Below are 26,156 nucleotides of genomic sequence, written 5' to 3'. Positions count from 1 at the left end.
GTGGAAGCCGGAGGCCCGCCGCTGCCCCGCAGTCGCCAGCTGCTCCCACGCTCTCCGTCCCGACTCCCGACCCCGCGAGGCGCGGACCGGGCCGGCGCCGCTCGCGAGCCGTGCGCCGGGCAGCGCTGCTTGCCCCCTGCCTCGTCTCCACCTCCATCATCCGCCTGACCCACACTCACGCTCGCCCAGCATGCACGCCTACATCATGGACGCCGACATCAAGCAGCTCAGCGAGCTGCCGGGCAAGCTGCGCCGCGACGCGCCGGCGCCCAGCGTCGACGCCGACGGCACCGAGGTGCTCGTCGACGTCTACAGCGCCAGCCTCAACCTGTGCGTGCGCTGCACTGGCCTGCGCCTGCCCCCACTCACAAACCCGCAACAGCTTCGACCAGCTGCAGGTGCGCGGCAAGTACCAGATCAAGAAGCCCTTCCCCTACATCCCAGGCACCGAGATCGCCGGCGTCATCTCGGCCAACTCGCCGATCCCCGATGGCTGCAACTGGGTGCCGGGCAAGACGCGCGTCTTTGGCAGCGCCAATGGCAGCTATGCAGAGCGTGAGCAGCGTCTATCAGGGTGATCAGAGCCAGCACTGACGCGGGAGCCGCATCAGAGGTCGTCGCGGAGAGCTCGTCGCTGCAGGAGATCCCAGAGGGCATGTCGTTCGAGGAGGTGCGTGGTGCAGAGGCGCGAGTGTCGCAGCAGGTGCTAATGCCACGTCGCAGGCTTCCGGGCTCTACGTGACCTGGCCGACGTCTTACGCAGCGCTGCGCTTCCGCGCCAACGTGCAGCCGGGCGAGTGGGTGCTCATCCACGCCGGCGCTGGCGGCGTTGGTCTCTGCGCGATCCAGATCGCAAAGGCCCTCGGCGCCAAGGTAATTGCGACGGCGGGCAGCGACGAGAAGCTCAAGGTGTGCACTGAGGTCGGCGGTGCAGATCATGCCGTCAATTACCGCGACAAGGAGTGGTTCAAGAAGGTGAAGGGTGAGTAAGAGACGCGCACCCTGGCCAGGCCGCATACTGAGCCCCGCCGCAGAGATCACGGAGGACCACGGCGTCGACGTCGTGTACGACCCGGTCGGCATGATTCTCCCGTCGCTGAAGGTGAGAATTGCAGCAGGTCCAGCCTGTGTCTCGCTCTTTGACCACCGTGCAGTGTATCGCATGGAACGGACGGATTCTCGTCATCGGCTTCGCTGCGGGCGACATTGAGAAGGTGCCGGCCAACCTGGTGCTGCTGAAGCAGTGCACCCTGATGGGCGTCTTCTGGGGCCTCAACACGTGCGTGGCGTGCCGCTTTGCCTCGCACGATAGTCTCTGCTGATTCGCGGCTTCACAGCGTCAAGGACCCGGAGCAGGTGCCCAAGGTCTGGGACGGCATCATGGAGCTGCTCACGAGCAAGAAGGCAAAGGCCGTCGTCTACAAGAAGGTCTACGACGGTGCGTGACTTGCCCTCCATCTGATGCCTGCCACGACTGACTCGCATGCTGCACACAGGTCTAGACCAGCTGACGCCGGCTCTCGAGGCGCTGATGGCGCGCGAGACCTGGGGCAAGGTGGTTCTCCGCGTCCGTGCCGACCCCCAGAACCCGCCCAAGGGCAAGTCGAACCTGTAGGCGCGCTCCTGCGGTGACGATGGCACACACGGCGGCCAGTGATGAGGCGAGGGCGAGGTGAATGTGATGAGATTGGTATCGAGATGCGTGTGAGACGTGACAGATGGGTGAAGGCGCCGCGACGCAGACTTGAGCTGCGCTACAGCGCGTCGAGCCAGCCCTGCAGTCCTGACTTGGGCGCGGCCGTCTTGGCCGCCTCTTGCTGCTCTCGCCGTGCTTTGTCGGCCGCGAGCATGGCGCGCAGCGCAGCCTTCTTCTCGCTCTTGGCGCTGCTGCCGCCGCGAGCGCTCGGTATCTCTCTACTTGAGGACCGTGTCGGTGGTGGCGCAGGAGGAGCAGGAGCGAGCGGTGGTGACGCCGCGATGGCAGATGTGCTTGGTACCTGCAGAGCTGGTGCAGCATGCGGCGGTGCGGGCCGCTCCGGCGGGACAGCGAGGGACGCCGCCTCGGCCTTGCGCTTCTTCTTCTGCAGGCGCTTCGCGTCGAGCGTCTGTGGGATGGGCTCGGCCTGGGCAGGAGCCGCGCGCGGTGGCTCGACGCTCTTCGACGACGTTGCGACGGGCAGCGCTGGGGCCACGGCTGCTCGCTTCTCCTGAGCCTGCTGCGCCGCCTTTGCCTTTGCTGCCCGTTGCCGTGCGCGCGTCGAGGGCACAGCCGGCTTGCTCGTCAATGCGGGCGAGCACACCGTGCCGCAGAGCAAGCACTTGCGCGAGCGTCTGCCCGTGCGTGCCGTCATGCCGGGGATGAGGGGCACATCGCAGCGCACGCAGCTCGGGTTGTGCGCCGCAAAGAAGGCCGGCAGCGCTCGCCGCTCGCCTGCCTGGCCGCCGGGCTCGCGCGAGAAGGCCGCAGCGAAGTGAGCGGCATGCCGCGGTGCCTGTGGCAGAAAGGCGTGCGCCAGGAGATGCTGGTGCAGCTCCGACATGGGCTTGGGGCTGGCGCCTTGATGCTGTGGAGCCGCGCGAAGGTGGGAGCAGCGCATGGCCAGCCAAGGCAGGGCGCATCCACGTGACCGCTGACGCGGCGGCGCTCAGGCCGGGGCTGCGCGGCGGCGCGGCGGAGGTGCTCGAGCCACCCCGCCGCGCGGCTGCCTCCTTCGACACCGGCTCGCAGCTCCCTTGCCGCACCTCCACCGCATCCCTCCACCCATCATGATTGCGCTCAACCCCAGCCGTGCACCGCACGCCGCCACATCGGCGCCCACGGCGCATGCCTTCTCGCCCTACACCGACAACGGCGGCTCCATCCTCGCCATCGCCGGCGCCGACTTCTGCGTCGTCGCCGGCGACACGCGCCAGAGCGAGGGCTACAACATCCAGACGCGCTACAAGCCCAAGGTGCACCGCCTGTGAGTCGAGCACCGGATGCCGTGTCTTGAGCGAGTGGCGTAGCAGGTGCAGCGGCGAAAGATGCTGCAGCTCGGACGACGCGAGTAGTGCTCAGCCAGCCTGCTCACGCCTCCTCCACGCAGCACCGACCGCGCCACGCTGGCTTGCAACGGCTTCAGCGCCGATGCCGAGGCGCTCGTGTCGCGACTGAAGCAGCGTCTCGAGCTGTACCGCCACGCGCACGGCTCCTCGATGCCGCTGCACTCCATCGCACGCCTCATCAGCACGATGCTGTACGGCAAGCGCTTCTTCCCCTACTACGTCTACAACATCCTCGGCGGCGTCGACGAGCAGGGCCGCGGCGCCGTGTACAGCTTCGACCCCGTCGGCAGCTACGAGCGCGAGTTCTGCCGCGCTGCTGGTGCCGCACAGAGCCTGCTGCAGCCGTTCCTCGACAGCCAGGTGAGTGCTGTGTTGCGAGCGGCGGTGACAGTGTGGTGTGAGCGGCGGTAGGTCGCAGTTCTGGCAATTCGTGATCAGCGCGACGGACGCCGTGCCGTGCTCCTTGAATGCCTCTGCCGCCACTCCATACTCACACACTCCCCGCAGATCATGTTCAAGAACCAGCTGCCCGTGGCCGCGCGGCCAATCCCCGAGCCAGGGACCATGACGGTGCCCGAGGTGCTGCGCATCGTCACCGACTCGTTCACCTCGGCCACCGAGCGGCACATTGAGGTGGGCGACGGGCTGGAGATGTACATTGTGCGCGTGCCCGGCTCGGCGGCCAGCGAGGTGCAGCTGCAGAGCGCCGTCGAGGCGACGGGCGGCGAGGACACGCAGACGCCGGGCGCTACGGTTGTCCTGCGACGAGAGCTCAAGAAGGACTGAGAGCGGGCGTGTGTAATTCACGGTTGTGTTCGACTGCGGTGTGCTCGAGCTCTGAGAGAAGCGCTTGCCAGACCATCTGAAGCCTGCGGTGCGATCGACACTGTTGCGCTTCGTCGATCCGAGCCTCATTCCCACAGCCGAGCCAGCAGCGCCCGTCCATGAGACTTGAGCTGCTCGTCATGCGTCTGATCATCGCGCGGCAGCGCCCGTTTGGAGCTTCTCAGCCGGACAAGGAGGACGCTAAAGGCGGCGCTGCTGCGCTGGCGCTTTGTCCGCGTCGAGCTTGCTCTAGGGGCAGACCCGACTGCCTTGGGCCTCTCTTCAGCCCCACACAAGTCGCGTCCTTCTCGCACCCGTCCCTGGCGGCAAAGGAGGACTGGAGGTGCCGCAGGACCAGCGAGTGTAGAGACAGAAGTGCTCTTCTTGGACGTTGCGAGGACGAGGCGTACTGGGGATGCCCCGTGCGAGCGTCCCCTCGAGCGCTCGACGGCGCATCTTCGTCGCCGCGATGACCTCTCTCGCGGCGCCGGCGCAAGGGGAAGCCAAATCAAATGGGCCAGCGGGGCATCGACGACGCCCGCAGCCGCTCGTCTGCGCTGTGCTGCTCAATCTCACGGCGTGCCGAGCGCAGGGCCCAGCAGCGCCTGTCGCATGAGAGGTCAGGGAGCCTCGGGCCGTGTGCCCTCTCATGTCTGTGCTCGCGGCGCTGCAGCCAGCGCACCGCACCGCGCACAGAGACGCCGCTGCGGCTGGGCTGCAGATGCACGGCTGGGCGCAGCGCGGCGGCGGCGGATGCGGCGCGGCGTGCTTGCCTCTCAGAGCGACAGCGAGACGCGTGTGCCGCTGCGACGCAGCCTGTGCCGGCCTGCCGTCGCGGCGGCGGCGGCGGGCGCGCTTGGCTCGGCCTGCGCGCGCTTGCCTTGCGCTTGCTGCACGGCGCACCGCACGTCGCGCCGCGCACCGACGCTCCGCCAAGTCCTCTCGTGACCACGATCCTGCTTCCTTGACGCCGCCTCACGCCCTCGCCGCTGCCTCCTGCTGCACCCTACGCAGCACTGCGCCGTCGCTCCGTCTGTGCGCTCTTCACCTCGCCGCGCGCCGGCTCTCTGGCGTGCGCCGTCGCCGAGCGCGTCCGCCGAGCTGCTCGTCGCCGCGCACCACCTGCCTCGCCCACGCGCCCCGCTGCATCCGCGACGCGGCTGCTCGCACGGCCCTTGCTTCGCCTGCGTAGAGGCTGCCTCGCTCGCAGCTCCCTTCAGCAGCTAGCTTCTCGTCGCATCTGTTTGAAGCTGGCCGCTCCTAGCGTGCTCGGTGAGTGCAGGCGACGTCGTGCACGGATGGTGTTGCTCTCTGTGCCCGTGTCTCGCATGCGAGAGGAGACTTTGCATGGGCACAAGGCATCGTCGCCTTCTCTCTCGGAGCTGCTAGGCTGCTGCACCGCCAGCACAGATGTAGCCTTGGTGCCTGGTGCGCGACTCCACAGCCCGAGACTCGCCAACACCTCGCCCGCGCTGGCTCGCATCTCTGGGCCACGTCTGACGCCCTGCCTACAGCCCGCAATGGCCTTCAACTTCTCCTCCATCCAGGCCTTCTTCACCGGCGCGCCCAGCTCGTCGAGCTCGGGCGCGCGCAGCAAGCGCGGCTCGGCCTTTGGCTCGGGCCTGCCGTCGGCCTCTCGCCGCGCGCCGCCGGGCCGCCTGGGCGACTTCGACGACGGCGGCGCTGGCACCTGGTCGCTGCCGTACAGCCAGCGTTATGGGCAGGAATCGCCGTCGCCCTTTGGCAATGGCAGCGGCATGGCCAGTCCGTCGAGCGCCGGGCCGCTCGGCCAGGCCTACCCGCCGGCGCCGGGCAGCGCGCGGCCGTGGCGCTCCGAGAACGGCGCCGCCTCGAGCGTCACGGCGCTCACGTCGGGCGGCGGCGCGCGGCCATCTATGGACGCCAACCACTCGGCGAATATCAGTATCCCGTCGACGGCCTACCCGCCGCTGCGGCACACGTGGCAGCGCATCCGCAAGTGGTGCGACGACAACTACTTTGAGCTGGGCGACACGCTCAACTGGCCCGCGCTCGACTCTGCGCTCGACGAGCTGGAGATGACGATTGGCTTTTCGTTGCCGCCGGCGGTGCGCGACAGCTACCTGTGCTACGACGGCCAGGAGCTCGAGTCAAAAGAGAGCTGCAGCGACGGCATCTTCTTTGGCCTGCCGCTGCTCTCCATCGAGCAGATCACGCAGGAGTGGCGCTTCTGGCGCAACGTCGACGAAGACCCGTCCTCGGGCGCCAACGACGAGGTGCGCGGCTGGATGACGTCGTGCCCGGCCGGCTGGGTGCGCTCCGAGTACAGCTGCCGCGGCTGGCTGCCGCTCATCACCGACCACGTGGGCAACTACATCGGCGTCGACCTCAGCCCCGCGCCATCAGGCGGCGGCGCGCCCGGACAGGTCATTCTCTTCGGCCGCGACTTCGACACCAAGGTGGTGCTCTGGCGCGGCGAAGGCGAAGGCGGCTGGGGCCGCTTCCTGCAGTTTGTGGCCGAGGAGCTCGAGGCCGGTGAGATGTGGAGCCTGGAGGAGGTCAACAGCGGCTCAGAAGACGAGGAGGACACCGTTGGCTACGAGTCGTACTTCTCCGGCGGCGGCTCGGGCGCAGGCCTTGGCGGCGGTGACCGTGGCGGCAGCGGCGCGGCCGGCTTCCGCCTCACGGGCGACTACAAGGGCTGGCCCGTGCTCGAGGCCTGGGCCGAGCGGTCGATGCGCAACTGGGAGGAGATCGGACTCCCGGCGGGCCAGCCGGCATGGACGCTTGAGACGCCTGCTCTGCGGCTCGACGAGTCCGAGCGCGTGAATGAGAACGGCGAGGCCATCGATGCCGAAGGCAGCGGGTCGCAGGCGCAGCCCGAGGTGGCAGTGCTCATCGAAGAGGACAAGTCTGGCGCTTCGACCTCGGGCGAGGATGCCGCTTCGCACCCGCTCGCCTCGCCTGGCTCGCAAGGCAGCTCCTCGACAGTCACGGGCGCAGGCGCGTCAGGCAGCAGCGCCTTTGTGCCTGCTCCGATCGACGCACGAGACACGCTCTCGCCGCCCTTACCCTCTACCAAGGCATCGCGCGCCAAGCAAAAGCAGCGCGAGCTGGGCCCCGACGCACAGCTGCAGCAGCAACAGCAACAGCAGGTGCCTCGGGTGCGGCGTCCGCCGCCGGCGCCCGCTGCGCCACTCGACCTGCCGACGATCGACGATGTGCGCGCAGCACATGCCGCCGCCATGGCGGCCTCGGCCGGGCACTACCACTTCGACATGGAGCGCAACCGTCCGCCCGCGGGTGCGGGCGGCATGGGCATGGGAATGGGCATGCGCAGCAGCCCTGTCGTGCCTGGCGGCGGCCTGCTGCCCGGCGGCGGCAATCCGCGGCGGAGCAGCAACAGCGGCGAGTGGTACCGCGATGCCGTGCGGCGAGGGAGCGCCAACACGGGCCTCGGCCTGCGCGACACGCCAATGCCGCGCGACGACGACAGCGTCGAGCTGGACACGCGCTCCAGCAGCGATGCGTACGATCCGCTCGCTGCGAATGCCGCGCATGCATCGAGCAACTCGATGCTGTCTGACGTCGTCGTCGACAGCACGGCTGGCTCGCGTCAGGGCGGTCTGACGAGCCCGCGCCTCTCATCTGCCAACTCCTTTACCAACACGTCGCGCACGCCCTCGCGCACTCTCGTTGCCAATGGCGAGCTGCCGCTTATCGACGCCGGCTCAGCCCCAAGCTCGCCCGGACTGCGCCAGCCGTCGCCGTACGAGCCAAACGTGTCGAGTCCGCTGGCAGGCCAGGGCGCCTTCCCCGGCACGCCGACGCTGACGCGGGCGCCGCCGCCGGCCGTGAAGAGCCCGCCGCACTCGCGCACGAACAGCATCATGGGCTCGGCGCTCGTCGACGCCACGCCCAAGACGCAGCAGCAGGCGGCCGTTACGGGCGCCCTTAACTTCTCCTCCGCCTAATCGTCCACGCCCTCACGTCTAGCGGCACCATGGCGGCGAGGCTCTGATCGTCGAGCTCTGCGGTGCCTCTCCCTCCTCTCTCGGCGCGTCTGCGGCGCCACTACATGCCTCGTTTACGACTTCCTTACGTATGGCCCGGATGTCCGCCTCCTCTCCTGTCCGCTCCTCCATCATCTCTCGAGCCTCTGCGGCATCCTCCGCCGACAGCACGGCCGATGGGCCTCGCGCGCTCTCTCTCCATCGCGTCCAGCTCCCACTCCATCTTGCCCGCCGCATCTACATCACTCTCCACACCATCCCACTCTCCCCTTTCGGACTCTCCCATCCGCCATCCACGCCCTATAAACCCCGCGCCGCGTCAATACACTTCTTTGCCGTCTTCAGGGTGCTGGCTGTCTGCAGGCGTCAGTTCTGCGCCAGCTTGCAATCGCTGCCGCCGAGCACAGTCTGCTTGGCTCGCTCGCACCGCTCACACACGTGCTCGGGCCGCGAGGGTCACTCTCTGATGATGCGTCCTGAATACTCGCGGCTCGCCTCTCGAACAGACTCGCACGCAGGGCGCTATCTTGCGTGATTGTGGGCTGGTGATACAAAGGCTGGGAATGGACGGGTGCTGGCTCGCGCGAGCGAGGCAGCACGCGGATGTGTAGTACGGCGAGTGAGGCGGGAGAGAGACCGAGACGCAGGAGCTGGCGTGACGATGAGGCGGCGCATTGATGTTTTGAGGCCTTGCTGCCCGGCGCACGATGCGACTACCTCGTGAGCATGCATTGGCGATGTGTGAGGCGCAGCGAAGCGCACGAGCGCTGTGGATCTCGCCTGCGCCGAGACCGGACCTTGTGCGAGGAGCGGCCCGGGCGAGATGGCGTTGCGCAGAGCGCTTAGGCACGGACGCCGCCCAGCTGCTCGACCATGGCGTCGATCTCGTCTTGGTCCTCGATCTCGAGCTGCGTGAGGGCAGGCAAGAGCGGTCAGCATGACGAAAGTCTCTCAATGGCAGGCAGCACGCAGCGGACCTCAACACCGGACCAGAGCGCAATCGGCGACGACGCGACGACAGCACGGGTAGTGCGCAGCACGAGAGCGCAGAAGAGCCAGTTCGTAGTCGCCGGGTGCCAGACGGGCAACAGATGCTCCTGACTGCCGCTGCAGCCACGCTACGAGCGCATACCTCTAAGAGGCACGCCGTGCGTACAGCTCGAGCCTGACAGCGGCGACAGCATGCGGCCGCAAATCATCACCTCTGACAGCCGCACACTCTGCGCTGCCCTCCAAAATGCCCTTCGACCCCACCGCTGCGCACGCCAAGCCCACGCTCTCCTTGCCGCCGCACCACTCACACTCTCGGCCGTGTCGTCGTCGTTGACGCGCGTGCCGTCGTAGAGGAAGCGCACGGTGTTCTCGGGCTTGCCCATGCGCTCGGCGTACGCCTTGCGCAGCTTGCCGAGGCGCGTGCTCTTCTTGACCTTGAAGAAGACCTCGTTGCCGTCGCCGTCCTTGACCTTGATGTTGAGCTGGTCGGCGCCCTCGGGCTTGGGTGCGGCGGGAGCCTCGTTGTCCGACATGGCCATCAAGTGCGGCGGGGTGCGAGCTGGGAGTGTGTTTGAGGTGAGATGTGCGAAGAGCGGCGGCAGAGTGCGGCGGTGGTGGTGGTGGCAAGGCAGGCCGCAGCGCTGGACCCAGCTGATGATGAGCGCCGCCCGGCTCGACGCGCTGCTGTGCGCGCCGCGGCGTGCCTCGACGCGCGGCTGCATCTGTTGACGCGGCTCCCCCTCTTTCGGCAGCCTCCACGCAGCGACCCCGCTGCCGTGCCGGCTCTCTGCTTGCGTCTGCGCCGCCATCAGCCTCGATAGTCAGCTCACCGCACCTCACTCTGAATATCGACTGTCATCTATCGGCAGACCAGCACCTCCAGGCCGCTGCGTTGCGCAGCGAGCGGCTCAGCCAACACGCGCGGGTGATGCGCGCTGACGACAGAGAGAGCCAGCCGGCGGCGGGCGCGGGCAGGGCAGTCGCGCTCGCCTGGGCCTTGTGCTGAGCATGGCCCCGGCGGGCCGCTCTCGGCCGTCTGTCCCGCTCCTGCGCTTCGCTTCCCTTCTCCACCTCTGACCCGCCGCACCACGTACACCCGGCCGTCGCTGCGCACCCACCTGCTGCCTAGCATCCGCACCGGCTCGCACCTCGCATCTGCAGCAGCACCCGTCCGCTCCGCGCGCCGCAGCAGCCATGGCCCCCACGCCCGAGGCCGCCGCGCAGGCCGCCTCGCGCACTGCCGCCCGTGCCGGCGCCCGTGCCGAGCAAAGCGCTTCGTCCTTCTCGCGCTGGGTCGAGCAGCACCGCCTGCTCGCCATCTCGCTCGGCCTCGGCACGCTCGCCGTCGGCGGTGCGGCCGGCTACTACTTCTTCGCCGGGCCTCGCACGCGTGGCGGCGCGCCGCCGCCGGCATCGGGCACCTCGAGCCCGCGCCTCTCCTCCGAGAAGGCGGCGGCTGGAGGGGAGAAGAAGAAGAAAAAGAAGAGCAAGGGCGGCAAGAAGAGCGCCGCCGCTGACGCCGGCTCGCTGCCGGCGCGCGAGGACGGCCCGCTGCTGGAGGAGGCTACGGATGGTGAGCAGGCCGATGCTGCGCACAGCCACATGCCGCTGACAATGCGCCAACAGAGGAGCTCTTCCTGCTCTCTGAGGACGCCATCCGTCGCATTCCGGAGGACCGCCGCAAGGACTTGGCGCAAAAACTGAAGCTGCTCGGCAACAAGGCCTACTCGCGGCGCGAGTTTGACGCCGCGGTGGGCCACTACACAAAAGCCATTGCGGCGGACCCGCAGGCTGTCTTCTACAGCAATCGCGCAGCCTGTGAGTGCCGGCTGGAGGTGGGGCAAGCGCTGCGCACTGGTGGTCCCAGCTGCACAGGCACGCTGCTACTGCCGCGGCGCTGTGCCTAGACCCTCTTGCGGATGCAGCTCCTGACCGGACTACCGCACAGGCTACTCGAACCTCGGGCGGCCAGCAGATGTGGTGCCGGACTGCGACGAGGCGCTGCGGATGGACGCGACCTATGTCAAGGCGCTGAACCGCCGCGCTGTGGCGCGCGAGCAGCTTGGCGGCGACGCGGCGGAGGAGGGGCCGCAGGGCGAGGAGGCACGTGCGACGCTCTTCAAGAGTCTGGTCGGTGAGTTTGCCTCCGAGCTGCGGCGCATTGCGTGAGCTGACGCTGCGCAGACTTCACCGCTGTCGGCATCCTGGGCCAGTTCAAGGACCAAAGCGCCATCGACGCCGTGGAGCGGGTGCTGAAGAAGATTGCCTCGTCCAAGGCCAAGGAGATCCTGCGGGTGCGTGTGCTACTGCCAGAGACATGCAGCTGCGACTGACGCGGCATCGAAGACACGGGAGCCGCGGCTGCCGTCGCCCACGTTCGTGACTGCGTACCTCGAGGCCTTCCGGTCAAGTGAGTGGCCTCGAGAGCACGCGCCTGCTGCTTGCTGACTCTGCGCTTCCGCAGAGCCGCGGCCACAATTGCCGGCCTCGCCGTCGCGCGGTGACAACCAGCTGATGCTGGCATACGACGCCATCGAGGCGCGCAACTACCCGCACGGCTTCACGTTGCTCAACGAGTCGCTCAGCAACGACGCAGCCGAGGACAAGCTGAGCAGCGAGACGCTCGAGGCCATGGCGCTCAACATGCGCGGCACGTTCCGCTTCGTCATTGGCGATGCGCCGGGCGCGCTCGAGGACCTGGAGCGCAGCACGACGCTGCTGCCCGGCTACGCGCAGACGTGGGTCAAGAAGGCCAGCGTGCACATGGAGCTGGGCGACAAGGACGAGGCGTTCCGCGACTTTGACCGCGCCACGACGGCGGACGCGAGCGACCCGGACATCTACTACCACCGCGGCCAGGTGCACTTTATCCTCAGCGAGTTCGACGAGGCCATCACGGACTACAAGAAGTCGACGGAGCTCGACAACACGTTCATCTTCTCGCAGGTGCAGCACGCCGTGGCGCGCTACAAGAAGGGCGAGACGGAGCGCTCGATGCACGAGTTCAAGAAGCTGCTGCGCACGTTTGAGTCGTCGTCGGAGGCGTACAACTACTTTGGCGAGCTGCTGCTGGACCAGCAGAAGTTCGAGGAGGCCGTCGAGCAGTTTGACCGCGCCATCGAGATCGAGGGCGGCAAGACGAACAGCCCGAGCGTGCTGCCGATGATCAACAAGGCCCTGGCGCTCTTCCAGTGGAAGCAGGACATGCCCACCGCCGAGTCGCTCTGCCGCAAGGCCCTCGAGACGGACCCGGACTGCGACACGGCCGTCGCGACGCTGGCGCAGCTGAGCCTGCAGCAGGGCAAGATCACCGAGGCCATCGGCTACTTCCAGCAGTCGGCCAAGATTGCACGGACGTACCAGGAGCTGGAGAACGCCATCACCTAGTGAGTGCAGCCTTGTGACGCTCAATCTGCGGCGACGCTGACTGCCTGCCTCTCACAGCGAGAACGTGAGCAGACCGAACCTGCTGCGACGAGCTGGAGCCTGCAGAGCACTGATCTTTCTTCCCACAGGCGTCGCGGGCACAGCTCGAGTTCATCAAGTCGTTCCCGAAGGAGGGTGCCGCACTGAGCCAGCTCGCGCAGCTGGTGTAAGGCGTGGGCTCCGTTCGGAAAGAGCAGCGCGGCGTGGGCTGGACGGGGCGTGTGTCGGCAGGACGAGGACTGGACGGCCGTGGAGAAACAACCAACCAAGACAGGGCGCGTCGATGCCAGTGGCCCCGTCTCATCATCACCTGGCGACACGGGGCATGCTTGCCGGCCGCCGCATATGTATGACCACTGCAATCACCACTCAATGCGCCTGTCTGCGTCGCTCTTCACTGCTCGCTGCTGCTGTCCTGTGCGCTGCCATGCTGCACCGCCGACAAGCTGTGGCCGTCTGGCCGGCTCGTGAGCCCAGAATCAGAGTCGAGTGCGGGGTGGAAGCGACCACAGATTGCGGCCGACAGCGAAGCGTGGCGCTGCCGCGCTGGCGCTGGCGACGGTGCGCATGGTGCACCCTTGCACGCCCCGTCACGCATCTTTATCCGAGGCACCGATGCCGCACAGACAGCTGCTGCGTCCGTGCATGCTGGTGCATGAAGGATGCACGATGCTGCCCGAGCAGGCACCGAGCGGCGCAGGCGGAGACGGGCTCTGATGCGCGGGGATCTGCCCGCCTGCAGCATCAGAAGGCGCTGGCGCCGTGCTGCGCTGCTGGACGGTCAGCGGCAGCGCGGCCGTCGTCCTGCCGGGCTCGCGGGGTGCGGTGCCGAGCCGCACCGCCGCGCCGCGCCGCGCCGCGCGGAGAGCAGCCGCCGGGTGCGGCCGCGAGAGCCGCTCCTTCGCCCTCTGGCCCTCTCCACTATCTCGCGTCCCCTCCCCAGCTCCACATCCATCCCACGCACATTCGACGCCGTCTCGCTGCTCGTGCGACACCACAGCGGGTGCCAACGCTGCCCATCGAGCCCGCGTCCGCGCCCCACCGGCTGCTCTCCACAGCGCCGCGCCTTCTCCACACGCCGCCATGGCGCTGCCCGCCTCCACGCCGTCGGGCGCTGCGGCCACGCCGAACGGCGCCAATGCTGGCAGCAGCGGTGCAGGCGGTGAAGCTCCTGTGGTGCCAAGAGTCCCGCCGCCGCCACGGCGAGTGACATACTCGCTGCCGCCGCGGCCCACGTCCGGCCTGCCCTACTTCGCCCTCCCGCCGCCAGGCCTGCCGCGGCATGGCCGCTCGCAGCCGCTGCTCGAGTCGCTGCCGCCTGCGACGCCGCCCGCCGACGCCCAGACGTCGCGTGCGCCGCATCCGCAGCACACGCTCCCCGTCACGAGCCTGGCACTCGACACGAGCACGTGCATCTCGGACGACGGCTCGGACGGCCTGACGCCGCGCGGCATCCTCTACACGGGCGCCCGCGACGGCCTCGTGGCATCCTGGGAGCTCGGTCTGCCGATGCGGCGCCGGGCGCCGCGTGTCGCACGCAGCTGGCGCGATCGTGCAGACATTGACGAGAACGGCATGCGAGTGGAGCAGGGCGGCCGCATGTCGGCTGAGGATGATGGAGACGAGGAGCCCGGGCCCATCCCGATGGAGCAGGCGTGGCAGGTGGATCCGCAAAGGGCACGCGAGCGGCTGCCCAGCGCCAAGTTTCGGCAGTGCGTGCAGAGCCATACGGATTGGGTCAACGACATGCTGCTGTGCAACATGAACCAGACGCGTGAGTCGCCAGGAGAGCCCTGCCGTTCCATGTGCTGAGCCCTGGGTTGCCGTCCCCAGTCGTGTCTGCTGGATCAGATGGCTCTGTGCGAATGTGGAACCCACACGATGCTCGTGGCGCCGTGACGCCTGAGCTGCTCGGCACGCATCTCGACTACGTGCGCGCTCTGACACATGCGCGGGAGCCTGCCTGGGTCGCGAGTGGAGGCTTCGACTCGACAGTCAAGGTGAGCAGGATAGTGACCGTCCTGGCCTAGCACCTCTGATCTTGCTGCTGCAGCTATGGGACATCCGCGAGACGCGCGAGGACCCCATCATCTCGTTGCCAGCGTCAGAGGTCATGGCGTCTGTCTACGCCCTCTCCACGAACGCAGCCGGCACTGTGCTCGCTGGCGGCACGCCCGAGCGCGTGGTGCGGACATGGGACCCGCGCAGCGGCAAGCGCATCGCTTCGCTCATCGGCCACACCGACAACATCCGCTCGCTCGTCGTGTCGGACGACGGCCGCTACCTTCTCAGTGCCTCGTCAGACGCCTCGATTCGCCTGTGGTCGCTGGGCGAGCAGCGCTGCCTGCACACCTTTACGCACCACAGCGAGAGTGTGTGGTCGCTGCACTCGTCGCACCCGACGCTCGACGTCTTCTACTCGGGCGACCGCATGGGCTACGTGTGCAAGGTCGACTGGGAGCGCTGCGCCGAGCCGGCCGAGGGCGAGTGCGTCGTGCTCTTCAAGGACAGCGGCGAGGGCTCCAAGACGGGCGTGCCGCGCGCACGCAAGGACAACATGGGCATCCACAAGATCATCGCGCAGGACGATGCGTACGTCTGGACTGCCGGCGGCAGCTCGTCCGTCGCTCGCTGGAACGACGTGCCTTCGCGCATGTCTCGCGAGGCGCTCTACCCCATCAGCAGCACCGTGGGCAACTCTAGCTCGCAGGCGCTACTTGGCGCCCCTCCTCGCGCCACGGACTCTCCCGCGCCGCCGGCTCCGTCGCTGACCAGCGCACTCAAGTCTGCGGGCGCAGCGCAAGGCAGTCCCTCGGCAGCATCCGTCTCGTTCGCGCACAAGTCGATGGACTCGCCTGGCCTGCGCTTCCAGGTGCCGTCGCACCTTGCTGGCTCAAACCTGCGCGCGGCGTCGGGCAGCCGTCATCGCCACACGCTGTCCAGCGCGTCGCAGGCCACGTCGACAGACGTGCACGAGCTGGCAGGTGCCTCGCAACACCACCCCGCTGCCACGCTCTACGGCATCCCCTTCGACTCACTGGTCAGCCTCGCGCCTCCAGCCAGCGAGAGCTACGCCGCCGTGACTGGCCTTAGCAGCATGGTCTCGCGTGACCCTGACAGCGGAGGCGCCACGTCGCGCTTCAGCTCGCAGTTCCGCAGCACGCCGCCATTCTCGTCGCCGTCCTTCGACATCACGCAGCACATGTCGCCTGCGTCCCCCATCCCGGCATCGCTGCTTAGCGAGACGACGCGGCCAAAGAGCACGCGTAGCGCGAGCATCCGCTTTGCGCCCGAGCAAGAGCCGCTGCCCCGTGACAGCCTGGCGCGCGAGGCCTCGAACGAGGCTGCCGTCGTCGATGACGAGGAGGCAGCGGAAGATGCGGCCATCGAGGCGCGGCAAGCATACGAGGAGCGCGACGCTGCTCCCGACGCCATCCCGCTCTACTCTGCTCCAGCTGATGTCATCGAGGGCACACATGGCCTCATCCGCACGTCGATGCTCAACGACCGCCGCCACGTGCTGACCATCGACACGGCCGGCGTCGTTGCTGTCTGGGACATCGTCAAGGGCGCATGTCTCGGCGTGTTTCGCACGCAGGATGTTGTCACCGCCGCGCGAGACGCCGGCGACATCGAGTTTCGCGACCCCAACTCAGACGAGGTGGCGCCGGCTGACGCGCTCAATCTCGTGCGCGAGCGCATCGAGGGCGAGGCGGCGACGCTGCTGTGGTGCACGGCCGACGTGCGCGGCGGCCTCCTCTCTGTGCATCTCGAGGAGCTGCGCGCCTTCGACGCCGAGATCTACCTCGACGACTGCGACTTCGTGCCGCAAGCTTTCGCCAAGGAGGACCAACGCATCAACATGGGCAAGCTCGTCCTGCGCAATCTCTTCGACACGTTCGTCTCGATGGAGTACAAGCTGCGTTCCGGCCCCTCGCCGCCGATGCGGCCCGGACAACTCGCGCTTGACCACCCGAAGCTGCTGCACTCGCCGCCGTCGCAGATCAGCATCCCCAACGGCCGGACATTTAGAGACCTGCAACGTACGCCGGGCATGACGATCGCCCTTGCCGAGCCGCCCAAGACGCCAGCGCTGCTGCCGGCCGGCGCCGCCCCGCTGACGCCTTCCGCTTCGCGCGGGCTTGCGAGCCTCACCTCGCGGACTGCTGCTGGGTCAAGCGGCGCAGGCGCTCCCGGATCGCCCGGAGACTACTTCTCCCTGCCGAACCAGAGCGGCGCAGCGCAGCCTTCGACTCCGACCAATGTCACGACACCCGGCGCGACCAGCCCGGCGATCACCACGGCGGCGGCACCGACCAGTGGCGGACTCATGAGCCGCCTGCGCATCGGCAAGAATCGCAAGGGCGACAAGAATGCGGACGTGTCGGCATCTAAGGCCGACGAGAAGCCAGAAGTTGCAATCGTGGCGGTGAGTGCATCGCGCTGGGCTGCGAGAGCTGCCACACTGACGCCTGTCCGCGCACAGCCGGTCGAGGACAAGAATGCCGCACTGCGCCAGCTTCTCTCTCAGCCGGTGCAGCCGGCGTCGGCGTCAGAGATCCCGACCTACTCCTTCCTGGCCGACACGACGATCCTCGTGGAGCAAGCGCCCGAGCCCGGCTCGTGGCAAGCGCAGTACCGTGGCCTCGTGCGGACAGTAGCTCAGGATGCCGGCGCACTCGAGGCTGCTGCACCACTCTGGCTGCTCGACTTTCTGCTGCACAACCGCGGCCCGACGCGCGACCCGAGCAAGATCAGCTTTACGCTCGCGCCGTGGATTGCGCCCGAGCTGCGCGGACGTGCCGACGGCTTCGGCGGGTACGGCAACATCAGCGGCTCGACGCCTGTGCCGCTCCCAGAGCTGCCGAGCGGGTGAGTCCGAAGAGCCCAGCAGCCATGGCGTTCTCGCGGCTGACCCTCTGTCCGTAGTGGTGCACGTCTGACGGCCACACGCATGCTGCGCATCAAGAAGAGCTGCGCGTACGTGGCCGAGAAGCTGGAGCTGGCGCACACGTCGAGCTCGCGCAACCATAGCATCGCCGGCTCTCGGCGGCCGTCCGTCGACCCGACGTCGCCGCTGCACCGCGCCTCGAGCGGCCTGAGCATGACTGCACTCGCCAATGCCGCCAACGCAGCCGCCGCCAAGCGGCGCGGCGAGGCCTCGTCGCCGCCGTCGGCGGCCTCGTCGGTGCGCTCCATGTCGCACCTGCCCGACGCGGTGGACCTCATCGAGATTCTCTGCAACGACATCGTGCTGCCGCTCAACACGACGCTCGCCGAGGTGCAGCGCTTCTACTGGCGCTCCAGCGGCGACCCGGAGCTGCGCTACCGCTCGCGCATCATCAGCGCCTAGTCGCGCACCCCTGTCGCCTCTGGCCCTTCATAGAGCTCCTCCTTCTGCTCCTCTTCGCACCCCCACTCCTTGCGCGGCACATCCGCCGCACCCGACATTTCCACCCGCTGTACTCTAATGCCGTCCCTCTGCTGTCGTGATGCACATGCCTCGTTTGAGATCTGAGGGTCGCTCTATTCGTACAGGCCGCAGGCGCGGGAACGGGGTCGGGTAGCGCAGGTGTAGGGGAACGCGAGACAAGGTGGAGCAACAAGGACGCGGGCGATGGAGGGTGTCAGCGGGAGAGAGGTAACCGTGGGAGCAGTGTGTGTGTGTGTGCGGGACGTGAGAGAGTGGTCATCAGTGTTTGGAGCCGGGAGAGAGCGGCAGAGGAAGGCGAGGCTTGCGGTGAGGCGAGGCGAGAGTCACACGCCAGAGGCATCATGCCTTGGCGGTGGCAGAGGTGAGGCTGGGCACCGGGACGTCGGCCTCGTTGCGGCGCTCGCCGATGACGGCGACGAGCACGCTGATGTCGTCGTGCTTGCCGCCGACGTAGTGCTGTGGAGAGAAGGAACGATACGTCAGCAGGGAGCTTGGGCGAGGGGCTGCGCGGGTCTCGACGCACCAGGCCTTCTTCGACAGCACGCTGCTGGAATGGCGAGCTAACGGCGCGGCTGTCCTCGGAGACGGCCTTGGCGCGCGAGCAGAGAGCCTCGCTGACGAGCTGCGGGCTAAAGTCGCTCGGCAGTGGCTCGGGCGCCTGCTGCGCGCCGCGGGATGGCGATGAGCCGGAGGCGTCGGGCGACGAGGTGTTGGAGCGCGGCGGCCACGGCGCAAAGCGCAGCACCTCCTCGAGGATGTCCTCGTCGAACAAGTTGTCCATCAGCCCGTCGGAGCCCACGACGATGATGTCGCCGCGCTGCACCTTGACCGTGTAGCGCCCGGCATCGCGACGCGGCTCGTCCCACTCCTCGCCCGCATCCTCCTCGCCCTCGGCCGCTGCGGCGCCAGCGCTGCCGACGTCGAGGCCAGCGCGTGCCGGCTCGGGCCGCGCACGACGCGGGACGCTCTCCAGCTCGTCGTAGTCCTCCTCGTCCGACGTGCCGACGGCGCCTTCGCGCGCCGCATTCTTCTTGCCCTCGCGGCGCCGGCGGTCCATCGAGGCGGCCGTCTCGCCCATCATGCCGAGCTGCACGGGAAAGTTGAAGGAGTGCTGCTGCTCTTCGGAGCGGAAGAGCAAGTCGCCAGCACGGATGATGAGCAAGACGCAGTCGCCTACGTTTGCAATGCGCAGCTCGTCGCCTCGCAGCAGCGCAATGAGCGCCGTCGAGGAGCCGAGAATGCCCTCGCGCCGCGAAGCACGAACGCAGCGCTCCCAGGCATGGTGCATCACCTCGACAGGGTCCACGGCCGACCACGCCGCTAGCAGAGAGCCGTCGTTGGCATCGAGCTCGGCGGCCGAGAGCTGGTCGTAGCGCGACAGCTCGACGGCACAGAAGTGCATCAGCAGGCGCGAGAAGAGCGCCGGATCAGCGCCAGGCCGCGACGCCCATCCGCCGACGCCGTCAGCCACGCCGAGCGAGTCCTGGTTGCAGCCGTCAGCAGTCCGATAAGCCTAGCGGCAGCAAAAGGAGTACTCACCGGCCGCAGGAAGTACGCATCCTCGCCGACCTGCACGCTGCGCAGCCGCTCACGCACGATCTGGCCCGAGGCATCGCGGATGCGGCTCTTGCGCAGCAGCAGCTCCTTGCCGTCAGCCAGCTGCGCCACGTCTGCCTCGACGTCGGCGGTGGAGAGAAAGGCCTCCTTGCCTTCGGCCGTACTGCCGCCGCTGAGCGCCGCACGCCGTGCCTCTTCGCCGTCGATCGGCCCAGGTCCCTGCGCGGGCGGCGCAGCGCCCGTGAGGAAGTCGGCGGCCTGCGCCAGCCGACTGCGCGGCGCAGGCGCGGGTGCAGGCTCGGAGTTGGGCCGACGCGTGCGCACGGAGGAGAGCGGATGCCGCTTGGGAATGCCAAAAGCGCCGTGCTCGAAAGTGTAGGCGTGGCGCTGTGAGCGCGGCGCACGGAACTGCCCCTCCCAGTCCGACGGCAGCGTGAGCGGCGCGTCCGAGGAGACGGGCGCTGACACGCCGGGCGGCGGTGATGTTGATAAGGCAGCACGCGATGCGAGCGCATCAAGCGTGGCACGGCCCGTGGGCGGCTGCGTGCTGCTGCTCGGCAGCGACTCGCTGCGCGCCTGCAGTGCCTGCTGTGGGCCCGGCGAGGCGGGTGGCGTCAAGTTGGGCGAGCTGGCGGTGGATGAGGAGCCAGACGATGGCGCAGCCACGATGTCCTGCCCGATGACCGTGGCGACCTCGGGCGGCAGTGCGGCGGACAGCCGCGCAGCACCCATGGCCGTCGAGCCGCCGTAGCTCCAGCCGGAGCCACCGGCACCGCCGCTGCGGTGGCCGCTGCGCGTTGAGCCGACAGCCAGCTCGGCGAGACGAATGTGCAGCGTGTCCATGGTGCCCGGCCGGCCGGCAAGCGGCGCAGGCTCGAGGAAGCCGCCGGACGAGGCCTCGCTGGTGCGTACCGCGCGCTTGCCGCTCGCTGCGGTGGGCAGCGGCACAGGCGCGGCGCCGCTGCTTGTGCTGATGCCGCCGTGCGATGCGGCGGCGAAGGAGGTGGAGAAGTAGCGGCGCATCGGGATGGGCGCCAGCAGTGCAGCCGAGGCGCGCGGATTGACGTGGAGCTGCACCACTGCTGCACTGCTGCTACTGCCGCTCGTGCTGGCGACGTTGCTGCCGGACGCCACGCTGCTTTGGCTGGTGCCACTGTTGCTGCTCAGCACGAGCTGTCCGCGCTCCCAGGCCTCGACGACGGCCAGCGGCTGCGGCCCGCAGTACGGCGCCAGCACGGCGCCGGGCACGTCGGGCACGTCGCTGGGCATGAGCAGCAGCGGCGCGCTGCCGCCGCTGGGCATGAAGGCGACGCTCGATGCCGCACTTGCATGGCGCGTGGCGGCATGGTGCGCCGCGAGGGCAGTGCGCAGGCGCGGCGCCGGCTTGCTCGCGGCGCGGCTCCACAGCGACTGCGGCGGCAGCTTGGACATGGCGGGCGCGCGCGCGGCGTGGTGCGTGGTGCGATAGGGATGCTGGTGGCCGCCGCAGCCGCAGCAGTGGTGTGCGGAGGAGTGGCGGCGACGGCAGCGAGCCGCGCGCGGGCCTGGAGCGATGGCGAGCGCACAAAGGACGGGGCGGAGGGCTTGCGCGCGCGGCGCTGAGGTGCGCGTGCGGCGTGGAGCAGGCGGATGGAGAGTCGGGAGCGCGACGCGGACACGCTTCGCAGACGACGGAGTGCGCCGGCGAGGAGCGCGGGCGTGCGCTCTGAGAGTGGGTGCCGCGAGGAGGGCGAGGTGTGGGATGGAGGTGCTGGGTGTGATGCGATGGATGGGAAGATGGAGACGCAGCGGGGGCGTGGGCAGCGTGGAGGAGCGGTGCGGAGAGCGCCGGCGGGCGTGCGGCGGCATGGCAGCGGCAGCAGCACAGCAGGTGCAGCGCGGGCTGAGTTCGCACGCTCGCCGCCTGCCGCTGCCAGCTGCACGCCGCGACGGGACAGCGACAGCGTCTCGGGCTCGCTTGCCCGCCCGCCGCAACCGTCGAGGAGCACGCCGCCCCGCGCCTGCGTCTGACAGCAGCAGCCGGCTGGAGCTGCAGCAGCCCGGCCGGCCCTCCCGCTCGCCCTCATGCAGCAAGCCGCAGCACCCGAGGGACGACGGCGCTGCGTCCATAGCATCGTGCTGCCCGCCTGCCCTCCTGCGCCGCTTGCTGCCGCGCCGCGCCGGGCTCGCGATACGGCTTCGGCGCGCTCTCTCTCAGCCGGATCTGCCGTGCTCGCGAGGCAGCACCCAGTGTGGGCCGCTTCTCATCAGCTGGGCGCTGCTTCGCGATGACTGCAGCCTGCGGAAGAAACAATCGCCCTCTCTCCAAGCGCAGCCACTTCTGCCTGTGGGCGCCAGATCCAGGGGCGAAAACGAATTGAACGCAATTCGAACCGCAGCGCAGCAGCAGCGCAAGCAGCACTCAGACTTTGCGAGTTCAGCCGGTGGGGCGCTCGGCGGCGGATGATGGGCGCGGTGGGCTCCGCGGCTCCGTCGCTGTCGCCGCCGCCGACGCCGACGGCAAGCAGGCGAGCAGCCTTCTCAGAGTCGAGCTCGCACGAGCTGCGCTGCTGCGAACGGTGCTCCAGCTCCAGGGGAAAGAAGAGCGAGCGGCTGCGGGTGAAGCTTCGGACGGCGGAGCAAGTGCACGGGGAGCCGACGGCGTCGAGATCGACAAAAGCCAGCAGGATCGCGAAGCGTGCTCAGCCATTCCGTCCATCGTCAAGGATGCTGCTCAAAACCCATAGCTGCGGCAGCGCTGCAACCGACCAGGTGCCGTCTGAGCATGTCTGCCCAGACGGGCGGCAGTGCTGCTGCTGGCGTCGCCGCTGCTGGCGCACGGCTGGGAGCAGGGGCGCAACGATGGCGTGGCGCGGGAGCAGGCGCCGCAGCGGTCGGCTGGGCGGCGCCGCGCTGCTGAGCGGCTGGCGGGGCGCGACTGAGCGGCTCTCGCGCGGGCCGGACGCGCCTTGGCCATCGCCAGCGTCAGACGCCCGTCGCCGCCTGCCTCGCAACCACCAGCACGTCGAGCGCCCGCCCGCGCGCCCGTCGCTGCTCCACCTCGCCTCCAGCCATGGAGACACTCGCGGGCGACATTGAGCGTCTGGCCGCGCGCGCCCCCGCGCTGTTCGCCCGCAGCGACGGCGCGGGCAGCAGTGCGGCACCCTCCTCGTCGCTGCCGGCGCAGCTCGATGCGCTCATCGCTCGTCTCGAGGCAGCGCGCAGCAGCGGCAGCAGCAGCACGCCTTCCAGCGCCGAGCTCGCCAGCGCCGTCGCCGCGCTGCAAACGACGGCCGCCGCACGCACAAAGGAGTACTACAACGCCCTCTCGCGCGCCTCCAAGACCCTCGAGCGCCGCCTGGCGTCGCAGCCGCCGCTCGACGCCAGCATTGCCGAGCCGGCGCTCTTCACCGCACGTGCGCCGCAGGAGGCGCTGCTGCGCACCGTGTGGAGCCACCTGCTGCGCGCCGGCGAGCGTGAGGCTGCACAGACGCTGCTGCAGGTGAGTTGCGCCCTGCTTCGTCTCGCCGCGGTGGTCGTGACTCTCGTTCGTCTCGTTCGTCTCGTCTCCCTCCCTTCTTCCTCACCCCGCATCGGATGGTCTTAAGAGCACTGAACGGCGTCCTTTCTGAGGATCCAACGCCCATGTTCTGCGTTTGAGTCATAGCTGTCCAACATCGTCGTTCCAGCATCGCCAGTGCCGCTGCATCCCGCTCGCATCGGTTGTCCGCCCTCACAGGCGTCTGATGGCCGTTGTGTGGTGCGATGTAGCTAGCTGGAGATGTGCGTCTGCTCCCCCTTTGCCGTGTTGTGCTCATACGGGCACGCGACGCCGCTTTGGCACCCCGAAAGGGGTCCGGGCTCGCACGCACCGGCCACACACGCGGCACAAGGGCCTGCGCTACATTTTTTCTCCCCCTATGCCTTCTTTCCGTTCACAGCGAGGTGTCGACATTCCATCAGCGCCGGGGTCGCTGCGCCGTGGCTTGCTGTGCTGACTCGCATGCTGACGCTTCGTCTTGCGCATCGTAGGAGGCAGGCTTTACCGCACCGTCGCACGCCGACTTCCAGGCGCTCTCGCACATTCTGCGGGCGCTCAACAGCGGCGATCTCAAGCCTGCCATCGCCTGGGCCACCGAGCATGCCGAGTGGCTCTCTGCGCGTGGCTCGCTGCTCGAGTTCGCCCTGCATCGCAGCGCCTGTCTGCGTCTGGCACTCGGGGCCGCCGTCACTTCCACCGCCCCGCCTGCAGCGCCGGCGGAGGAGTGGAGCGATGCTCGCTCGACGCTGGGCTCCGACGACGCGCACGACGGCTTCTCACCGACGCAGCGGGCCATGCTCTACGCCAGCGAGCATCTCGCGGCCTTCCATGGCACGCATCTGCACGAGATCCAACGACTGCTCACCTTCATCCTCTACATTCCGCCCGACTCGCCCGTGTCGCTCGAGATGCTGCACATCCAAGTGCCGGCGCCGTACCGCAGCTTCCTCGATGCACAGGCCATGCACGCACCGTTCCTGGCGCCGCTGCTCGAGGCCGAGTGGTGCGCCAAGGAAGGCGTGCCGCGCGAAGCACCGCTGCGCCTGGCCGTCGAGATCGGCGCCGGAGGCGCGCTGAATCGCATCGCAAAGGTCCGTGCCGTCATGAAGCAGTCTGGCAACGAGTGGAGCCAAGCCGACGAGCTGCCTGTGAGTTCGAGCTTGCCGTGTGCCGCATCATCTCTTCTGCATGCTCATCATCGCCTCGCCCCCCTCCAGGTCGAGATCCCCCTGCCGCCGCATCTGCGCTTCCACTCGACATTCGCCTGCCCCGTGTCCAAGGAGCAGGGCACCGAGGAGAATCCGCCCATGCTCATGGCGTGCGGCCACGTCGTGGCGCAAGAGTCGCTCACGCGCATCTCCAAGGGCGGCAGTCGCGTCAAGTGTCCCTACTGCCCCTCTGAGAGCGCAGTGAGCATGGCGACACGCGTGTACTTCTGAGCGCCGTCCCGGCCTTCCTCTTCCCTTCACGTTCCACTCACGAAGCCTCACATCACTGTACTACCACCTCCGTTCGTCTCGCTGTACACTACCCACACGCCTCTCTCGTCATACCACAGTTGCAGTCACTCTCAGCCGCGCCACACGTGCAATCTGCGATCGTAAAACGAGCAGCTGACGACGCGGCTCTGCGTCTGCTCCGCCTCGGGCGCCTCTCGATCCCAGTCACAGCCGTACGCCAGACTCTCGTGCGCATCAAAGCGACGCACGATGTGCATCTCCTCGCGCGGCGGAAGTTGGCCTTGCTCGGTGCCAACAGGGAGAGTGAGGATCTTGAAGCCGTCGTGCATCGTTCCAAGGAGCAGCCGTGAGGCATCGAAAGGGTGCCACTTGACGCGCCATACGCCGCCGCCGACGTTGGTGCTCGACAGTGGCCGCAAGGGGTTGCGTGCGTCGAAGAGACGTATTGAGCCGTCATACCTGCGCAGGCCTGTCAGGCCTAGGCGGACGATGGCAGCGAGAGAGCTGCAACTCACGAGCCGACGGCCCAGAGATGCTGCCGCAGGTGCGATGATTGCATCGCCGTCACGCCGCCGTCAAAGCTGAGGGGTACAAAGGCAGCGCCTGTCAGTAGGCCGGATGGGAGAAGATTGCACAAAGCTGGCGGGACACTCACCTGCGCTTGTTGATGAACGTTGCCTGGCGACCTGCGCTGGCGTTGGGCATGCGCATGTCCCAGCCACGCATCTGCAGATCATCGCCGCCTGTCGAGACGCCAAGCCGTAATCAGCATCTCAGTCGCGGTGCCGTAGAAGGCGTCAGGTCAGGCAACGCACCACTCCACCCGACTGTGCCGTCGCTCCAGCAGTCCCAAGCCGCAATCCACGCCTCGTGCCCGTGCGCCGCCCAAGTCTCGAGTCCTCGCGGTCGCCCTGCAAACGCTGCATTCAGCGCTGCGTGCGCTGCTAGCGTCTCTTCGTCTGCGTCGTCGTCTTCATCGTCGGACTCCGCCGCTGCGGCCACTCGACTGTCGGCACGGGGCGTCTCCTCCGCCTGACGGCCCGCCGAGCCATCATCCTCAAAGGCAGCGCTGAGGCTCGGCAGATATGCCAGGGACCCGTCGCTCTGTGAAATGAGCAGTTTCGCATCGCCGTGCTGCTCCTGTGCCTCTGCAAGTCCGGGCTTGCGCGAAGAGAGGTCGAGAGAGAGCACGAGTGCGCGACGTGTATTCATGGTACGCTGCTGCGGCGCGCCAAAGCTGGGCGTGGTTGATGTCGAGGAGAAGCTGAGCGGACGCAGACTGATGCTTGAAGTGGCCTCGGCCGCGAGGAGTGCAAAGCCACTCGAGCGTGGCGCCCTGCATCTCGAGCATCAGCCAGGTCACTGCCGAACGACGAGGCGCCTCACCATGCCATGTCAAGCACAGCCGGCCCCGAATGCATGTCGAGACGCTCGCACTCCACCTTGTCGTCGCTTCCGAGCAAGCGATGCAAGCTGACCTGTCCTCTGCGCGAGTACTGTGGCGAAGTCGAGGCGCTTGCGGCCTCTGCTTGATCATCTGCCTCCTCTTGCTGCTTCTCTGCCTCGCCGCCGCGCTCCTGCGCTGCCTCCGCCTGCGTCACTTCGTACGTGCCGAGTGCGAAGAGACCGCTCATGTGCGGATGACAGGCGATGGCATCGGCACAGAGCTCCGTCGAGGCGCTGTAGAGCGACGCCGCTGGACAGAGCGGGGGCGAGAGCGAGACGGGGCTTCAGCACGGGGCACTGCCGAGCGCGGCGCGCAGGCCACACCTTGATTCGCCTCCATCGCTGTTGCGTCGCAGCGCCTGGTCGTCTGTCCAAGTCTCTCTTCCGCTCCTTGATCTGCCGATGCGCCCGACTTGCGGCTGTGTGAGGTGGAGGCAGGCAAAGGAGGCAGCGGCACG

The 26,156-nt window shown here is 68.3% G+C and overlaps 10 protein-coding genes across 10 annotated transcripts; 6 read left to right on the top strand and 4 right to left on the bottom strand.

Annotated features, from left to right (window-relative positions):
• Positions 1-145: 145 nt before the first annotated feature.
• Positions 146-1,615, top strand: FA09DRAFT_316605 (NAD(P)-binding protein; the record flags this gene model as incomplete). Its single annotated transcript, XM_025740847.1, has 8 exons — positions 146-330; positions 383-555; positions 612-670; positions 724-982; positions 1,035-1,102; positions 1,155-1,279; positions 1,338-1,438; positions 1,497-1,615. The coding sequence occupies exons 1-8, from the start codon at positions 191-193 to the stop codon at positions 1,613-1,615; spliced, it is 1,044 nt and encodes a 347-aa protein (XP_025599616.1). The 5' UTR covers positions 146-190.
• Positions 1,616-1,671: 56 nt separating this feature from the next.
• Positions 1,672-2,560, bottom strand: FA09DRAFT_328744 (hypothetical protein). Its single transcript, XM_025741897.1, has one exon. The coding sequence runs from the start codon at positions 2,538-2,540 to the stop codon at positions 1,755-1,757; it is 786 nt and encodes a 261-aa protein (XP_025599615.1). The 5' UTR covers positions 2,541-2,560; the 3' UTR covers positions 1,672-1,754.
• A 287-nt stretch (positions 2,561-2,847) lies between these two features.
• Positions 2,848-3,864, top strand: FA09DRAFT_328743 (N-terminal nucleophile aminohydrolase). Its single transcript, XM_025741896.1, has 2 exons — positions 2,848-3,405; positions 3,553-3,864. The coding sequence occupies exons 1-2, from the start codon at positions 3,196-3,198 to the stop codon at positions 3,829-3,831; spliced, it is 489 nt and encodes a 162-aa protein (XP_025599614.1). The 5' UTR covers positions 2,848-3,195; the 3' UTR covers positions 3,832-3,864.
• Positions 3,865-5,927: 2,063 nt separating this feature from the next.
• Positions 5,928-6,563, top strand: FA09DRAFT_290319 (hypothetical protein; the record flags this gene model as incomplete). The annotated part of the gene is made up of 1 exon (XM_025739958.1): positions 5,928-6,563. A coding segment is annotated over one exon (636 nt), but the record flags the coding sequence as incomplete, so codon positions are not given.
• A 1,857-nt stretch (positions 6,564-8,420) lies between these two features.
• On the bottom strand, positions 8,421-9,453 carry FA09DRAFT_328741 (ubiquitin-like protein). The gene is made up of 2 exons (XM_025741895.1): positions 9,164-9,453; positions 8,421-8,770 (listed from the first exon to the last, which is right to left on the bottom strand). The coding sequence occupies exons 1-2, from the start codon at positions 9,392-9,394 to the stop codon at positions 8,705-8,707; spliced, it is 297 nt and encodes a 98-aa protein (XP_025599612.1). The 5' UTR covers positions 9,395-9,453; the 3' UTR covers positions 8,421-8,704.
• Positions 9,454-9,978: 525 nt separating this feature from the next.
• FA09DRAFT_328740 (putative mitochondrial precursor protein import receptor tom70) lies at positions 9,979-12,619 on the top strand. Its single transcript, XM_025741894.1, has 8 exons — positions 9,979-10,428; positions 10,482-10,673; positions 10,804-10,989; positions 11,040-11,149; positions 11,202-11,265; positions 11,320-12,241; positions 12,300-12,306; positions 12,371-12,619. Exons 1-8 carry the CDS (start codon positions 10,050-10,052, stop codon positions 12,449-12,451), a joined length of 1,941 nt encoding a protein of 646 aa, XP_025599611.1. The 5' UTR covers positions 9,979-10,049; the 3' UTR covers positions 12,452-12,619.
• A 578-nt stretch (positions 12,620-13,197) lies between these two features.
• FA09DRAFT_359372 (WD40 repeat-like protein) lies at positions 13,198-17,793 on the top strand. The gene is made up of 5 exons (XM_025745099.1): positions 13,198-14,055; positions 14,115-14,281; positions 14,335-16,710; positions 16,768-17,153; positions 17,211-17,793. Exons 1-5 carry the CDS (start codon positions 13,365-13,367, stop codon positions 17,632-17,634), a joined length of 4,044 nt encoding a protein of 1,347 aa, XP_025599610.1. The 5' UTR covers positions 13,198-13,364; the 3' UTR covers positions 17,635-17,793.
• On the bottom strand, positions 17,770-21,080 carry FA09DRAFT_306075 (hypothetical protein). Its single transcript, XM_025740523.1, has 3 exons — positions 19,255-21,080; positions 18,239-19,198; positions 17,770-18,171 (listed from the first exon to the last, which is right to left on the bottom strand). Exons 1-3 carry the CDS (start codon positions 20,701-20,703, stop codon positions 18,055-18,057), a joined length of 2,526 nt encoding a protein of 841 aa, XP_025599609.1. The 5' UTR covers positions 20,704-21,080; the 3' UTR covers positions 17,770-18,054.
• Positions 21,081-22,264: 1,184 nt separating this feature from the next.
• On the top strand, positions 22,265-24,368 carry FA09DRAFT_328739 (hypothetical protein). Its single transcript, XM_025741893.1, has 3 exons — positions 22,265-22,753; positions 23,284-23,940; positions 24,010-24,368. The coding sequence occupies exons 1-3, from the start codon at positions 22,325-22,327 to the stop codon at positions 24,229-24,231; spliced, it is 1,308 nt and encodes a 435-aa protein (XP_025599608.1). The 5' UTR covers positions 22,265-22,324; the 3' UTR covers positions 24,232-24,368.
• On the bottom strand, positions 24,269-26,130 carry FA09DRAFT_328738 (WD40 repeat-like protein). Its single transcript, XM_025741892.1, has 6 exons — positions 26,023-26,130; positions 25,639-25,948; positions 25,068-25,588; positions 24,908-24,995; positions 24,768-24,833; positions 24,269-24,711 (listed from the first exon to the last, which is right to left on the bottom strand). Exons 1-6 carry the CDS (start codon positions 26,036-26,038, stop codon positions 24,363-24,365), a joined length of 1,350 nt encoding a protein of 449 aa, XP_025599607.1. The 5' UTR covers positions 26,039-26,130; the 3' UTR covers positions 24,269-24,362.
• Between the last annotated feature and the right edge of the window lie 26 nt (positions 26,131-26,156).

Source organism: Tilletiopsis washingtonensis, assembly GCF_003144115.1.
Source record: "Tilletiopsis washingtonensis strain MCA 4186 unplaced genomic scaffold FA09scaffold_6, whole genome shotgun sequence".
Taxonomy (NCBI): domain Eukaryota; kingdom Fungi; phylum Basidiomycota; class Exobasidiomycetes; order Entylomatales; genus Tilletiopsis; species Tilletiopsis washingtonensis.
The sequence above is the reverse complement of the archived record's forward strand: the minus strand, read 5'-3'. Positions and strand labels throughout refer to the sequence as shown.

Coding starts and splice junctions, on each gene's coding strand:
- FA09DRAFT_328744 (XM_025741897.1), bottom strand. CDS start 2,540: ATGTCGGAGCTGCACCAGCATCTCCTGGCGCACGCCTTTCTGCCACAG.
- FA09DRAFT_328743 (XM_025741896.1), top strand. CDS start 3,196: ATGCCGCTGCACTCCATCGCACGCCTCATCAGCACGATGCTGTACGGC. Junction 3,406..3,552: donor AGCCGTTCCTCGACAGCCAG/GTGAGTGCTGTG, acceptor CACTCCCCGCAG/ATCATGTTCAAGAACCAGCT.
- FA09DRAFT_328741 (XM_025741895.1), bottom strand. CDS start 9,394: ATGGCCATGTCGGACAACGAGGCTCCCGCCGCACCCAAGCCCGAGGGC. Junction 8,771..9,163: donor ACGACGACACGGCCGAGAGT/GTGAGTGGTGCG, acceptor GCCCTCACGCAG/CTCGAGATCGAGGACCAAGA.
- FA09DRAFT_328740 (XM_025741894.1), top strand. CDS start 10,050: ATGGCCCCCACGCCCGAGGCCGCCGCGCAGGCCGCCTCGCGCACTGCC. Junction 10,674..10,803: donor CTACAGCAATCGCGCAGCCT/GTGAGTGCCGGC, acceptor ACTACCGCACAG/GCTACTCGAACCTCGGGCGG. Junction 11,150..11,201: donor AGGCCAAGGAGATCCTGCGG/GTGCGTGTGCTA, acceptor GCGGCATCGAAG/ACACGGGAGCCGCGGCTGCC.
- FA09DRAFT_359372 (XM_025745099.1), top strand. CDS start 13,365: ATGGCGCTGCCCGCCTCCACGCCGTCGGGCGCTGCGGCCACGCCGAAC. Junction 16,711..16,767: donor CAGAAGTTGCAATCGTGGCG/GTGAGTGCATCG, acceptor GTCCGCGCACAG/CCGGTCGAGGACAAGAATGC. Junction 17,154..17,210: donor CTCCCAGAGCTGCCGAGCGG/GTGAGTCCGAAG, acceptor CTCTGTCCGTAG/TGGTGCACGTCTGACGGCCA.
- FA09DRAFT_306075 (XM_025740523.1), bottom strand. CDS start 20,703: ATGTCCAAGCTGCCGCCGCAGTCGCTGTGGAGCCGCGCCGCGAGCAAG. Junction 19,199..19,254: donor ATGCGTACTTCCTGCGGCCG/GTGAGTACTCCT, acceptor GGCTGCAACCAG/GACTCGCTCGGCGTGGCTGA. Junction 18,172..18,238: donor GTGCTGTCGAAGAAGGCCTG/GTGCGTCGAGAC, acceptor TTCTCTCCACAG/CACTACGTCGGCGGCAAGCA.
- FA09DRAFT_328739 (XM_025741893.1), top strand. CDS start 22,325: ATGGAGACACTCGCGGGCGACATTGAGCGTCTGGCCGCGCGCGCCCCC. Junction 22,754..23,283: donor CTGCACAGACGCTGCTGCAG/GTGAGTTGCGCC, acceptor TGCGCATCGTAG/GAGGCAGGCTTTACCGCACC. Junction 23,941..24,009: donor GCCAAGCCGACGAGCTGCCT/GTGAGTTCGAGC, acceptor GCCCCCCTCCAG/GTCGAGATCCCCCTGCCGCC.
- FA09DRAFT_328738 (XM_025741892.1), bottom strand. Junction 24,834..24,907: donor ACGTTCATCAACAAGCGCAG/GTGAGTGTCCCG, acceptor TGTACCCCTCAG/CTTTGACGGCGGCGTGACGG. Junction 24,712..24,767: donor CATCTCTGGGCCGTCGGCTC/GTGAGTTGCAGC, acceptor AGGCCTGCGCAG/GTATGACGGCTCAATACGTC.